This window comes from Lytechinus variegatus, chromosome 10 (assembly GCF_018143015.1).
Source record: "Lytechinus variegatus isolate NC3 chromosome 10, Lvar_3.0, whole genome shotgun sequence".
NCBI lineage: Eukaryota > Metazoa > Echinodermata > Echinoidea > Temnopleuroida > Toxopneustidae > Lytechinus > Lytechinus variegatus.
Genome location: NC_054749.1, coordinates 19,969,293 through 19,984,403, shown reverse-complemented (window position 1 = coordinate 19,984,403; position 15,111 = coordinate 19,969,293). Strand labels below are relative to the sequence as shown.

General features: G+C 34.9%; 1 protein-coding gene across 1 annotated transcript; it reads right to left on the bottom strand.

The window, feature by feature from the left end:
• Positions 1–840: 840 nt before the first annotated feature.
• On the bottom strand, positions 841–14,444 carry LOC121423051 (40-kDa huntingtin-associated protein-like). The gene is made up of 12 exons (XM_041618327.1): positions 14,357–14,444; positions 12,593–12,639; positions 11,817–11,889; positions 11,242–11,401; positions 8,860–8,928; positions 8,007–8,069; positions 6,521–6,578; positions 5,630–5,784; positions 5,103–5,181; positions 4,760–4,809; positions 3,832–3,887; positions 841–2,391 (listed from the first exon to the last, which is right to left on the bottom strand). Exons 1-12 carry the CDS (start codon positions 14,413–14,415, stop codon positions 2,304–2,306), a joined length of 957 nt encoding a protein of 318 aa, XP_041474261.1. The 5' UTR covers positions 14,416–14,444; the 3' UTR covers positions 841–2,303.
• Positions 14,445–15,111: the final 667 nt, after the last annotated feature.

Here is a 15,111-nt window from a genome sequence, read left to right as displayed (position 1 = left end):
AACACAAAATTCTATGGGAGGATGGCAAGCTACTAACGTCAATAAAGCACTGGCATACCAGATGGGTACAAGAGGCCATAGAAATCACCCAACACGACACAGTACCACAAGACAGCGGCCTACTCATCAACAATATGTGGTCGTGAGTGCCTAAGATCACAGGGTATGGGTAGCTTACATGCGCTCATCTCAAAATGGGGAGATCGCGAACAGACGGCCATGCGTTCGCAAGGGGCCTTGCCTGCGTGGAAGCCATCTTCTTCACTTGAGAGTCAACTGGTGCAAAATTAAGACATCTGAGCTTAGAGTACATCTACAAAAACCAACCTTCACTTCGCCCTTTCGCCCTTCGAGTTTCAACCATCTACAGCAAGAATACATCACACCAGCAATATCTTACAAGTTACTTTGGGCCTGCCTTTTAGTTTGACATTCATTTCACCGCTGTCTTACACCAACTTTCCATGCTAACCCCACTTTCCACCCTTTATTTCCTCACAGGTAATTTATATATTATTATTCCAATTATTACCACACAAGGAAATAAATCCTAAAGCTCATTAAGAGTCTAAGGTTTTGTTACATATATATCGTCGCACGCAACACGAACCGTCCTCTCTGCGCACTTCGATGCGAAAGTTAGTTTTGCAGAGAACGCATTTAAAAAAAAGGTTTTTCAAAACCAGCAATAAGTGCACCTACAAGGAGAGCAAATTATTTACCGGTGTCTTTGTTCGATAGTTCAGGTTCCAAAGTTTCGTCCCGTATATATACATTTTCTTGAAGTGAATTATTTATGCCAGTGGGCATTGTAACAGAGAGGACGGTTCGTGGTGAAATCACGAGGCGCGATAGCGCACTGTATCTGTGCAGAGAGGACGGTTCGTGGTGCGTGCGACGATATGGCTCATAATGTAACTCCCCATAGAATTCTAATGCCTGCATAAAGAAGATGACTATCTTGTTTAAGATAACATTAAAAAAAAAACTTGAAGGAAATGTTTGGGGGTCATTACCTTACATGTAGCTCAGTGGTAACAAAACATGAGACATATGCAAACAAAATCGAGAGCTTCTAGATGTGCTTCAAAAGAATGTGAAATCATTCAAAAGCAATAGACAGAGAGTTTCACAGCATCCCTACACCCAACAACTAATGCCAAGCCTTGCTGTCAACTACTAAAACAATCTCCTATTCATTAGAGGATATAGTCAACATGTGGGCTTTTAATCCACATTTCCCATCTGACATCTTGTCAGATCTGACAGAAAAGTAGTTTTACAAAGCCAACTGACATCTTGTCAGATGGCCTTTATCATTACATCATAGTGAACAAGCCTACTGACTAAATATTGACACACTCGCGGCAAAAAAATAAAATAAAAAAGTGAAAATGAAGGCTTGAGCTCTTCAACAATAGCACCAGTGAGATGGCCAATTTGTGGAAGAAACACCAGTTTAACAAGCTCATCTTCGAAAAAAAATTCACACATCTGCTCATGTAGAACACTGACAGGCTTGCAGGTGACAAAGTGACAATGTTTGAAGTAAAGATGTGCAAAGACAAGCCCAGGCTACTATGGACAAGATTTTAGCAGGCTTGCAAGTCGATTTCTTTAGATTACATTTTAGTTGCTATCAAGAGCATTGCAGAGAACCTAACCGAATCATGGTTATCCAATCATAACTTCCGACCTAATCACAAAAATGTAAAATAGTACGGTTCACTGCCAATGGTATCAGATCAACTGGGTTCTAATAACTAATACCTAACAAAATGGGTGGCATTTGATTAACTTTGAACATAAAATGAGAACATAAATTGGTACAGATGCAAGGACAGATAAGTTAAGATAATGGCCCTTCATCAGTTAGATAAAAACAATATTAAAGCAGATTTTATACCTTGGAAATTTCAAAACAAAATATATAGAATAAGATTCTGTATAGGACTTTGTTTGAAGATGATAGTGAATAGATGCAAGTCATTTGTCCAAATCCCATACCTTCCGTCAATGCAGATGGGAAGAAATCACACTCTACCAAAATTTTCAGTATTAGAACATGGCCCATAGTTAGAAAAATTGTTCAAAATGATGAAATCTCAAATCAAATACCAGATTAACAAATCATCAGAAATTAATAAAAACGAACCATACAAACGCAATAGGAATACATTCATTTCATGTATAACATTACAGAATAACACCAGTATACGTAGATGATCATTGACATCAAAACATTGGATATTGCACTGTTTAATGTGGAATATGACCTGTTTTGTCCTGTATTGATGTACTGCTCATATTGCACTTGCTTCTTGAGGGGGTAGTGCTATCTGTTCTAAGACTAGGTGAAGAATGTGATTCTGTTCTGCTGATAGGTGACACCTGTAAGTGAAAGAGTAAGAGATCGGTAAAAGAGTCTAATTATCAAAAATATTTTTCATTTGCAACTTCTTTCAAATTATTCAAAAATATATTGAAAATGCCATTGCAACAATCCAAAGTCATTACAGGAGGAATCTCATATAACATGGATATTAGCACAATATAGAAAAATTTGAATCTGAAATAATGCACGCACAATGAGTAAAGCACGTTGGAATATCGAGACATCAGATTTCCTGATACTATTATACTAAGCTTTTACTTTATCTCATTTGATACATTGCTCATTGCACAATCATTGGCAGCGCAGCAGAAGATTATCTTTTGTGTTCGGGGGGGGGGGGGGGACGGCTATTGTTGCGTCCCCCCCAAACACAAAAGATAATCCTCTGCTCCGCCGCCTATGTGCACAATGCCTTTCCAAACCCTTTGACAAGCTGAAGCTAAAATCAAACAAAAACCTTTGAATCGGGGGGGGGGGGGGGGATAATTTCTTCATTTTATAAACTAAGGTTTTGGGTTTTTTTTTAAGATGAGTCTGCTCCTTTTTTTCATGATTAATTACAGTATATTGCATGTACATGGACTACTCAGAAATCTAACATTAGTGTTCCATGTGCATAAAAGTTCACATTAGTTAAATGTCCTTTCACTGCCCTGACCTCAACAAGAACTATTCAGATCACCTGTTATTCATGAAGTAGATTTCAGAATGTACATTCAAGGTATTCAAAGCATTAGAATGTACAAGCACTGCAATGTAACCAACAACCCTTGTCAGCTGCCAAACATTCTGACCTATTCATTAATTGTCAATGTACATTTCAGACAGGATCTGAAATGTACATAAACAGGTGTTGAATTCCTACTTGTTTACAGATTAATATTTCATCTCCATGTAAAGTAGGTCAGACTTGTCCCTACATTTATAAATCGATTCATACTGCCATACTTTGACAAAAGCAAGTCAGTGACACATTAATAAAATTCATATTGATATCTTTATCCGAGGTTACAAAATTCATAGAAAATTATTCTTTGTATACATGTACATTGTCAGTAATCTTCAAGCTAAACTGCATTAAAATTTGTGTAGATATTTTTTTTCAAAATGAATTTGATAAACAGAAAAAGGCACTTTATTACTTCCTTCGGTCAAAATAAATCAGCTTGAATTTCAATTTTTTGTTTAATTCAGTAAACATTTCAAAAAGGAGTTTTGAACCAAGGAGTTTTTACTTTAACATATGATTATCTGGCACCCAAACTCTATTATTACAAAAAGTGCAACATTTTACAGACGTGGGCTCGACTTGTAGCTACTGGGGCGACAAACTTTGTAACTCAAAACAGTAAATTTGTCAAGAAAGTGAAAACCTGACTGCCATAAAAAGTAAATAGATCTGAGGTGTATGTCACTATGGTGGCAGCAATGCTTACCATAAGTCAGCTTGAAGTTTCTTTAATGATTCACTGTCTTTAGATTGGCAAGCCATCTACAATAACGGTAAACAGTAAAGTCATACACCAGTGACATAGTACAATTAAATACAAAATCATCATTACAAGATACAAGATTTATTCATTACGTTTTATAAAGACGTTATCTCATCTACAATATCAACAGTAATTCAAAAAATCATTACAACTTTTAAGACCAGTATGTAGTTACTTATGGACAATTTTGGTCAAATGACCTTTCATTTCTTTCATTATGATAGGCAGATTTCAAAGCAAGATGTTACGTAAGCTTGCCTTACATAGCAGGATGAAGAAATTGAATAGACCAGGTGACTAGAATAGCACAGCAATTAACAATTTATAAAGGTATTTGTTGCATTCCTACTTTGAATGCATATCATAGCATGTTGCACAATGTACTTGACAAACTGTGAAATACCAGTCGTTCGTGGACGCATTGTTGTTTTTTGTGGATGCAAATGAAAACCACAATTCAAAAGGATATATGAATAATCAAGACATCAAAGTTGGTGCTTATCTCATTAGATTTTAAACCACCATGTCACTTTAGTACAAATGACCTTCCTCTGATCATGTTATAGAATCTTTCGATCATGCGCAGAAAGGAACTACGAACTGGCTTATTATTTAGAAATACATGTACAGTGGGGGAAAAAAAAACAATCACTGATCATTTGGCTCATAGCAGATATTATCTCCTCATACAATATGTTACTGGTTGCTTTTCAAATGGAATAAATGCATGCATAATTGAAGAAAAAAAGGTTGAAATAAATGCGACCATCATGTGGACAAAAATGGAATTTATAATATTAAATACTTAAATAAACAGTTGATAAAAATATCAAAGATTTACAAGCAAAAACAGAAATATTGTAATTCTTACCACCACTGATTGCAGCAAGAGAAACACCTCTTCTGTTATACATTCAGTCGCTGTAATGAAAAAAAGGTAGAAAACAAATTAAATTAAAAATAATTAGAAATATTATACATTTATCATAAATAATTAAATAAATGCATTTTAGAACAATGACAATATGTTTCCTACCATCTTGACTTAAAAAGTCAAATTATCCTTCTTTCCTTCTTCTCCCCCTCTCCCTCCTCCTCACTTTTCCTCCTCTTCTTCTCCTCCTTCTCTTCTTCCTCCTCTCCTCGGCCTCCTCCTGTCTTCTTCGACCAATGTAATTGTAAGTACTTAATCATTAACAAAGAACTATGAATACCTGGGTTAGATTCATCACTTTCCCATGTATATTTCTCTAATGTCTGTGCATGCTCTGGTCGTATACGCTGAGGTGTAGGCTGAAAATGAAAAAGAGGATAAAGCATTAGTTTAAGATTTTATATCCTTCTTGATATAAAATAAATGCAGCTATAAATTGGCTTGACATGTTAAGGGCAGAGATATCACATGATTCACTATTTTCCTTTCTTTTCTTTTCTATACATATCTTTTCATTTTTGCTTTGTTCTATAATCTTGTCCGTAGTTGTCAGATGCGATGTACTTTCATTTCATTCAAGAAATATTTGCTACAATATGGAGAGAGATATATTTTCAATATCCTGAATAAATCTATGCACATATTGCACTTTTCAGAAACAAATCAGAACATATGCTTTACACTGAACAATCATAAACAAAATTAGAAAAGGCTCTGGAGGCAAATGCTTCCAAACAACACAAGCAGACTGCATCTACAATATGAAAATGTTCAATATTACCACATGCACTTAGAACATTTTATTACCTGTAAGAGCATTAGAAGAAGTACTCTACTGATCTCACAGGTAGCTAGGATGTCAGAGAATGCTCCTATTGGTTGGTTGTTGGATCCAAGGATACCTCGCTCTCTTACCAAGTATTCCATTTCAGTCAAAACCGCCAGAGCACCATCAAAATCGCCTGAGAAAGATGAATGGAGGGTCAACAAACATGATTGTTCTTGAACAGAAATGCCATTTGAAGTGCAATCTAAAAATGAGTCCACACAGAATCCAATGAAATGACTACGCAGAATGTAATTGTCAATTTAATATGCGCAATCTCTTGTCACACACACAACATTTGCGCTGTAAGAGTTAAAGCCATTAGCCAGTATACTGAACTCAGGTTTACTTCAAACTGTGGTCCAAAGTTTTGGTTTGACTATCTCTAATGGTACAAGTTAATTGTCAGCTCATTTGACAAACTAATCATTCATAATGGACTGAAAATAATTACTAACACAGAATCTTTTCATCATTAAACATGAGGAAAGAGCCAAATAAAGATAGGAAACATAAAATGCCAAAGTGATTTTCGTAATTTTTTGGCTCCCATAATTTTCGCCTATAAAACAGACTTCATGAGAATACAGGCCATTGGGAGCAAAAATATGATGGCACTGATCTTTACTGAAAAACAGGAATGCTTGGGACCATTATGTAAACATTTCATTTTGGGCAAATTCTTTGACAGACAATTATAACTGGCACATATCTTTATACTACATGATCAAGAAGTTGCATCCTGGCTGATCTAGAGACAATTATGAGGAGTGTTGGTCTTGAGCTAGTGCTGTTCAAAGTGAATGTGGCATATATGTAATTAGATAATGAAGTACACTATTGATATATATTTTATGTCACATATTACCTACCTATTTCAATTTTGCATGAAGCAACCTTTCTTAATGAATGCAGACAATCCAATGGACACTGAAAGAAAAAAAAATAAAGCAGGAATGTACTCATGTCAATATGAATTATACAACACCTAGATAGATCCTTGTGATTTGATTGGTTGTTTGATATCGCTCATTCAGCCCATTTTGCAATGACGTCATCAACCGTGCAATTTTGGATCCATACGATTTTGTCCATTGCACTCGCGAACTGAGACTGCAGCTCAAGCACCAGCAGTGCGAATGTTGTAATGATGTAACAAGCAACATAGGGAACTCGCACTGCATGAGCATGTTTTGCATCACAATTCATGAATTTCATATGGAAAAAAAAAAAAATTAGGTGCCATATAAACAAAATAATGAATTTTTTTCATTCGTGCAATGGACAGAATACTTCATGAGGTGAAAGATGAAATGATCCATTCAACGAGGCATAGCCGAGTTGAATGGATCATTATTTCATCTTTCACCAAATTGAACTCATAAACATTCATTATTTGTATACTATATTGAGTGTAGTTGTAATACCTGAAGACATGAGAGAAAACCATCATCTCTACCTGCAAGAAACTCGCAACTGATTGCAAGTCAGTTTTAAAATCAATAAGTTTTGCAATTGATTATAAATCTGTGATTGATAACTGCTCTACTTCTTGCATCAATATATATAAACGATTTGCTTTAGATAAAATTGTTCTTTCGTTTGTAAATTTGCATCTGAAATCTGTGATAAACTGCAAATATTTTCTTGCCACACCCCCTAAAAGGTATGAAATTCATATATATGGTAATTTAACAAAACCAGGAAGCCTGAAAGTATCTTTTTATTACAGATTTTCACATTTCTTCATTTATACAACACTGGAGAATGCAGGAAAGCCAAAAGGCACAGTAGAAACTATTTTATAGGGGAGGTTAACACACTTTGCATCCCTTGTTCGTTCCACCCTTTCACACAGTAACAAAATCGGAATTTGAATGATTCCAGTGACAAATAAGGCGAATGACAAATTTTTAGAATGTGTGAAACCAAACTAGAATCACGAACTCTATTCACAATCACGAATTCATATTCTACTCTTGAGGTGAATTCCAGTCAAGTTTCAGTCAAATTATGGTATGAATTTTCCATGGTGAAAGTCGTGACCTCCAAAACATCTTTTGGGTGGCAGAGCTTCCATGACCTTTCAAGCAATTCCATAGATAATAAAATTGTCATGCACTCATCGTAGTTTGTATTTGCAAAGCAGTGCTTTGATTTACAAGTCACCAAGGACACATACCGCCTCAATTCAAATCACAGTTTTCGAGTGAGTGTGTTAAAGGTCTGATGATTCTAAACACGAACTGCAATCATTATTAATGATTCAAGATTCACGTACAGGTATGAAAAGGCCCGTTTTCATATTAAAGCTCTGATGCACACAGGACTTCATATAGGATTAAGAATCAAAGATACCTGATATTGTAGTTCCGCTGCCTTCTGATAATGTCCCATTGCTTCTGCAGGTTTCTTCAATCTCTGGAAAACAGATGCAATTCATAAACCACTATAGACCAGTTTGTACTTACTTCATGGGCAATTTTGGTCAAAATGACCTTACATTTCTTTCAGTATGATAGGCAGATTTAAAAGCAAGATATTATGTAAGCTTGCCTTACATAGCAGGATGAAGAAATTGAATAGACCAGGTGACTAGAATAGCACACCAATGAACACTTAATGAAGGTATTTGTTGCATTTCCAATTTCAATGCACTAACAATGTTGTTATAACAATGTACTTGCCAACTGTGAAATACCAGTTGCGAGTGGACAAATTGTTGTTTTTGTATGGATATAATGAAAAACAGAATTCAAAAGAATGGATGAATAATCAAGACACCAACGTTGGTGCTGATCTCAATAAATCTAAAACCATCATGTAAAGAGTACCAATGACTTTCTTCTGAGAGAAATGCAGTTTTCTCTTAATATAAAAGTGAAAGTTTAATTGGGTTAAATATCATTCAAGCCCAAGTTGGTTGTTACAGCTATCAATTTTGATATTTTCCATGCACTTAATGATGCTTAAAATATCACCATCATTAATGTCACTGTTTTAACAATAATTGTGCAATGCATATATTTTCACATTAATAACAATATTTTTTGCATGCAAAGCTTTCCAAGTGTCACAATAATGAGCATATAGAAATGTTAACATATTCCAGCTTCAGCTGTTTATTCATTTATGATTAATATCACATTTGTACATGTTTTCAAAAGATAATTCAGTAAAATAAAATACATTAGAATTCATGTTTATTTACCCTAAGACTGTTTCCAAGTTGAAGGCAAAGAGTTGCTGCAAGAGCTGGTTGTTTATGCTCAATACTAACCTACAAATCAAAGTAATACATACAAATAAATCTTAATTCCTCAGCTACATTACTGTTAAAGGTCAAGTCCACCACAGAAAAAAGTTGTGTTGAATCAACAGAGAAAAATCAGACAAGCATAATGCTGAAAATTTATCAAAATCTGATGTAAAATAAGAAAGTTATGACATTTTGAAATTTTGCATATTTTTCACAAAATAGTTATATGCACAATTTACCCACATGCATATGAGAGAATCGATGATGTCCCTCACTCACTATTTCTTTTGTTTTTTATTGTTTGAATTATAATATTTCAATTCTTACAGATTTGACAATAAGGACCAACTTGACTGAACCATATAATGTTAAGCAATGGTAACTCCACATGTTCAGTGAGAAATAAAACTGTATTTCACAGGACAATGAGGAGAAAATTAGAATATTTCATACTTCAAATACAACAGAACAAGTGAGTGAGTGAGTGATGTCATCAGTTCCCTAATTTGCATACCGACTAGGATGTGCATATAACTATTATGTGAAATTAAGTGAAACTTTAAAATGTCATAACTTTATTTTAGTTCCCTAATTTGCATACTGACTAGGATGTGCATATAACTATTATGTGAAATTAAGTGAAACTTTAAAATGTCATAAATTTATTTTACATCCGATTTTGATGAAATTTTCAGTGTTATTCTCATTAGATTTTTCTCTTTTTAATCAAATCAACTTTTTGGTGGGGAGGACTTGTCCTTTAAATATACAATAATAATAAAACATTTATAAAGTGCTTAATACACATTGTTTCTAAGCGCTGGATAAATAGACAAAAATATGTACCGGTACAAGTATATGTCAGCAAAATACAAAACAAAATATAACAACTTAATACTACAGAAAAATAGGAAAATGTTTTACTACTGATTAAAAAGGTAGGTTTTCAGTTTAGTCTTAAAAGATGGAGTGTGTTGGAGAGTCACGAACGAAAAAAAAATAATGTGATTTTGTATGATGTTGTAATATCAAAATATTGTGTCACTTAATAACAATGAATACTCAATCAGATTTTGTAATCACACAGTGACCAATGATAACATGTCTTCAACCCCTTTTTTTTGTTTACCATGAGGCAAACAAGTTATGTAGGTAAAACTTTACCCCCACAACAAGGTATGGTACAATAACATACAGTTGTGCTCAATAGTTAGTAGACCCCACCACAAAATGCATTCCTTTGTGCCGAGTGTTGAAGGTAGACAGCAACACTATGTTTGGCAAGCCAAGAGAAATAAACTGTATCATGAATGTAGTATTTTATCACCCGACTTCATGAATAATTATCTAAAACATGGTTGAACCTGAGCACTTTACTTATACATGTATATTTGTTCATTTTCTGGTAGGGTTCACTAACTTTTGTGCACCACTGTATCTGTTAAATGCTCAGAGACATTGTCCTAATGCAATAAGTGAGTACTATAGAAGTCCAATATCATAGTAATTTACCAATACCAGTTATACCTCGGTCACATTTGTTCTATGACGGCTGTACGGGGAGTTGAAAACAACCGTTTAAACATTTTTTTTGTAAAAGCTAATATAAGTGATCTGAATAAAAATGGATAAAATGACTGTTTTTGACTCGCCGTACGGCCGCCGTAGAGCAAATGTGACCAAGGTATTAGACTCACCCCAGCTCATCTTGCATCATTATGCCTGATTATCTACTTTGACAAACTATTATTCTGGTCCAATAATTCTTGATGTAACACACTATTAACCCACTAAGGAAACATGTCTAATTTGTCTGAATTATGTTTTTAAAAGTTAATTTTCTAAACTCCCTCCATTTAATCTAAGACTGTTTGGACTATCACTTATTTGTCCAATCAAATATTGTAGACTAGGTTGTGTTAAACCAACATAATATGCTAACCCGTCATTAGAAAAACAACAAATGGAGTAAGTCGGAATTACACCGTAGATCAAGAGGTTAAGAGAAAAATGGATTGCAGATACAATGAAAAACTATAGGACGAGACTCAAGACAATAGGGGGATGAGACCTGGGGGGGGGGTGCTTCACGAAGGTTTAAGAGTGTCACTTCAAGTCATGCTTAGTTCGTGCTGACATGCACATGATTATGCAACACACAATCTTATTGACTAAAGCGCAGTAGCGCACGTCCGTCCTCTTAGCATAATTTGACCAATGCAGTGATGCCTTTTATTTGGCAAGCATCTGGATATCTACGTGAAACTCTAAATCATACTGTACTCTTTGTAGAATACCCCCCCTCCCCAGTGGTCATTGATTGTTGAAACATACCCTGACAGCATGGTTGTAGCAGTTGATGGCTGCACAGAGATTCTCTTCAAAGTTTGGACAATGCATAGACCGGTCGCTCCACTCAGCATCCAGGAACTCATGGGCTGCTTCCACAAGAGCATGCACTTCAGCAGGGTGGTTTGCTAATGTGTGTTCACATCTGTTTATACACCGTATATGTGACAATAGAGACAAAAAGAAATATCAATAATGAAGTGTTAGGAACAATTGGCTCATATGCTCAAAGGTAAACCTTATATTCTGAAATTATTCTCTTTTTTCAACTACAAGTAGATCATGTAGGATGCAATGATGCAAGAATATACTGTGGTTCTTTTTTCTGTAACACATTGTGGTGATAGTGGTGTTAGGACCATTTTTTTATTATGATAAGCTATTAAAAAATTAAATACTACAAAAACACATTGAAAAAGGGTATCATCTCAAACAGGAACACTGCCAAATTTCAATTAATTTTGATGTTTTTGTACTTATGCCCTCAAATTAAATCATCCATTTTCTTGAGAAGACAAACAAGGTATCCATATCAATGAAAATGATAACAGAAAATTCACCTGGCCTTGGCAAGGCTAAAGAGAGCTGCATAGGATGGACATTCTTGATTATGTAACACCTTTGCCAGGTTACCTACAAAATGAAAAGGTGACATGAACCATTCAATAATAAAAAACAACAAAGAGAAAAAATGTGAAAATACTACCTAAATTGTTTCGGAAAACCAAGGTTGGGCTCAATTACATTCCAAATACATTCCTAATTACATTCCAGAAATGATTCAGCTACTTACCAGCTTCTTATTGACATTACAATGACCTGCTTAAGCCAGCTAATGACAAGATTGTAATCAACTTGACAATAACTTTTCATTGGGCTGGCTTAAGCAGGTTATTGTAATGTTAATTAGAAGCTGGTAAGTAGCTGGATCATCTCTGGAATGCAATAAGGAATGTATTTGGAATGTTATTGAGCCCAAACCCTGTCCAAATAAGTATAATTTAAAAGAACTAAATGATTTATTTTTTAAAACCCATTTTATCATCTCTAGAACCATTAGATTTCTGGTATAATTTTTCTAGGGCATTGTTTTACAGTATTCTACATATTGTAGAAAAAGTTTTCATTGGAGACTTGACTGCTGATTAGAATTAATCCCTAGCAACCCCCTCTCCCTAATATAACTTAAGTTCTGCCAAAGGTTTGATTTAATATAGGAGTTGAAATTGCTTGAATGCCAAGACAACAATTTAATCATGAATAAGAATTGGCATTAAACATTCCTCAATATTTTTGGCAAATGGTATACAGCTGAATAAAATTGATTTTTACTTACCAAATTCATCAGCGGCTTCAGCAACATTTGGCTTGCGCAAGAAACGCCTGGTAAAGTAATAAAAATTAAATCAAAGCATACACCAAAAGGATATGTAATATCTGATTGTGCCCAAAATCTAACATTTACTGATATCAAGTGGAAAAACACAAAAAAATCATCAATGCTCTTTCCATAAATATTCAAATATGAATTAATCAAAAGCCAATGGCAACAATGTAAACTTGCAAAATAATGACAGGCTGCGATTTTAAAACATTGGAGGAACTTGCCTATTCTTTCGTCATCATCATCTGCTGTAATCAGTAGTAGGTATGTTGCAAAAGCGCCCTCTAGGTGCATTCTGAATGAGGCATTGAGTGTGCTGGCTAGAATTGCAGGGCGACTGTGGGGGCATTGCTTTGGATTGTTTTTGCATATGCAAGGAAAGGTTATTCCCCATGGCATCATTGTTTTTACATAGTTGAATGTTTATGGCAGCTGTCTAGACTTGAAAAAAAATTCTCACTTGGTGATCTTGCAACTCTGTGTGCTACTGGAACTTAGGCCTTGCTTTCAACCTCTTGCTATTCACATTTACAGGTATCATCCTACCCTAAAATGTATTCATCCCGATATAGCAACATTTAAACTATATTGTGGTGAAATTTGAATGAAATCTACTGACGCTAAAGATGTTTTTTATGTCCCTGTTTTGGCGGCGTCTGTTATTTTTGGGAGTGTTTTGGGGCACTTCCATATGCAAATGCATGCGCATTGCTGTTTTCTATTTGTGCACCTTGGTCCCAGTTAAGATCACAACTTTTGGCTTAAAAAACAAAGGAATAGGCCTACATAAGAATTGAATAGGCAATTTATATGACCTTAAAACTGCAATAACTTTCTTATTTCTGGGGCTATTGAGATAAATGAGGTGTTAAATTAAAGGTCTTGATGAGCTCTAAATGATGCCATGAAGAAAACACCTTATTTCTGAGATTTATTTTTTTTGCAACATACCTAAGTAAAGGTGCACAGCCAATATGGGAGACTCTCTCCAATGTGGGAGATAATCTCCCATACTGGAGACAATATATGGTTATATCATAACCCTGTTCATTGAATGAGTCCTGGAGACTTGCTAAAGAACTTGCTTTGCAAAAGAACAAAAGAAAAACCAACAAAAGCAAACAATTTTTCCACCCAAAATTTTGGGGTAACTTTTCATGAGGAATCTGCTTATCACATTTTTATTTGCCGCCAAGGTAATCCTTTTAAAGTGAATGTAAACAAATGAAATTGGTATCCCAAACTGGTGACTGTCTCTGAAATTGGATACCCAAATTCTTTACAAAAGTCTCTGATATGGGAGATAATCTCTCTCATGTGAGACAGTCTCCAATAATGCCATAGTCGTGCCCGTCATCTTTGACTTTGTCAAAGGAACAGGCTCTGCAGCCTATCTCACAAGATTTTGACACAATTTTCGGCACAAATACTCTTGAGAATATAAGACATAATATCAACCTACACTTTCGTGGGTCGTAAAAGAAATTCGTGTTTAATCTTCAGTTTAAGGAAAATATTTTTTCAAAGATCTGACATCACACAAAAAGAAACACGTGGGAACAGCAAATTTGTACACGCCCATTACAAGTCTAACTACTAAACTAGATCTAGCCTTAGCTACCACAGAAAATTGTAGGATTAAATAAACATCAAATTAAGTTCATATTCAAAGGCAGTCCGTTTTCAATATCCTAAGAATGTACGAAATCCACTCACTTCTTCAGTTTGCCAGAAATAGCACGATATTTTCCGAGGTAGTCGCTGTCTCTGTCCATTTTGATAGCTTTCCTTTGCTGCGCTAGCGATTAATGGTTTAACGCCCTCTTGTGGTCTCGAGGTACGGTATGTCATTTTCGTGATCACTTTTTCTTTGCGGGGTATAGATTGAAGATTAGGTTATCCTGAGATTATCACGGATCTACGTTTGATGAGTGACAAACACAGAGTTCTATACGCACTCTATGGTGAAAAAAAGAAAAATAACAAATACAACTAAAACAGCAACTACAACAACGGAAACGACGACGACGATAAAAATGATGCTGGTGATGCTGGTGATGATGATGATAATAATAATAATATTTACAGCAGGGTAACAACTTCAATTCCGATAACTGTTCTCCCAGTGGGCCCTGCTATAGATAAATGAATGAATGAATGAATAAATAAATAGATAAATAAATAGATAGATAGACAAATAAATGAATAATTGATTATTATAATAAATTAGAAATCTGACAGACCTGAATTATTAAAGACTGACTTTATGACGTTGAAACGATGCTCTTCCTTCATCAATTTCCTTTTTAATTTTCTTTGTCCTCCCTTGACTTGAATAATCATAGGGCGGGTCGCCCCCTATTTGCTGAGTGCCTGTAGCACACATATTCACCCAGGGTAAAAGCATCATTTCATTTTTTTTTAAATATATCTCTACCTTCTACAAATATATTATATTTTGTAAACATAGG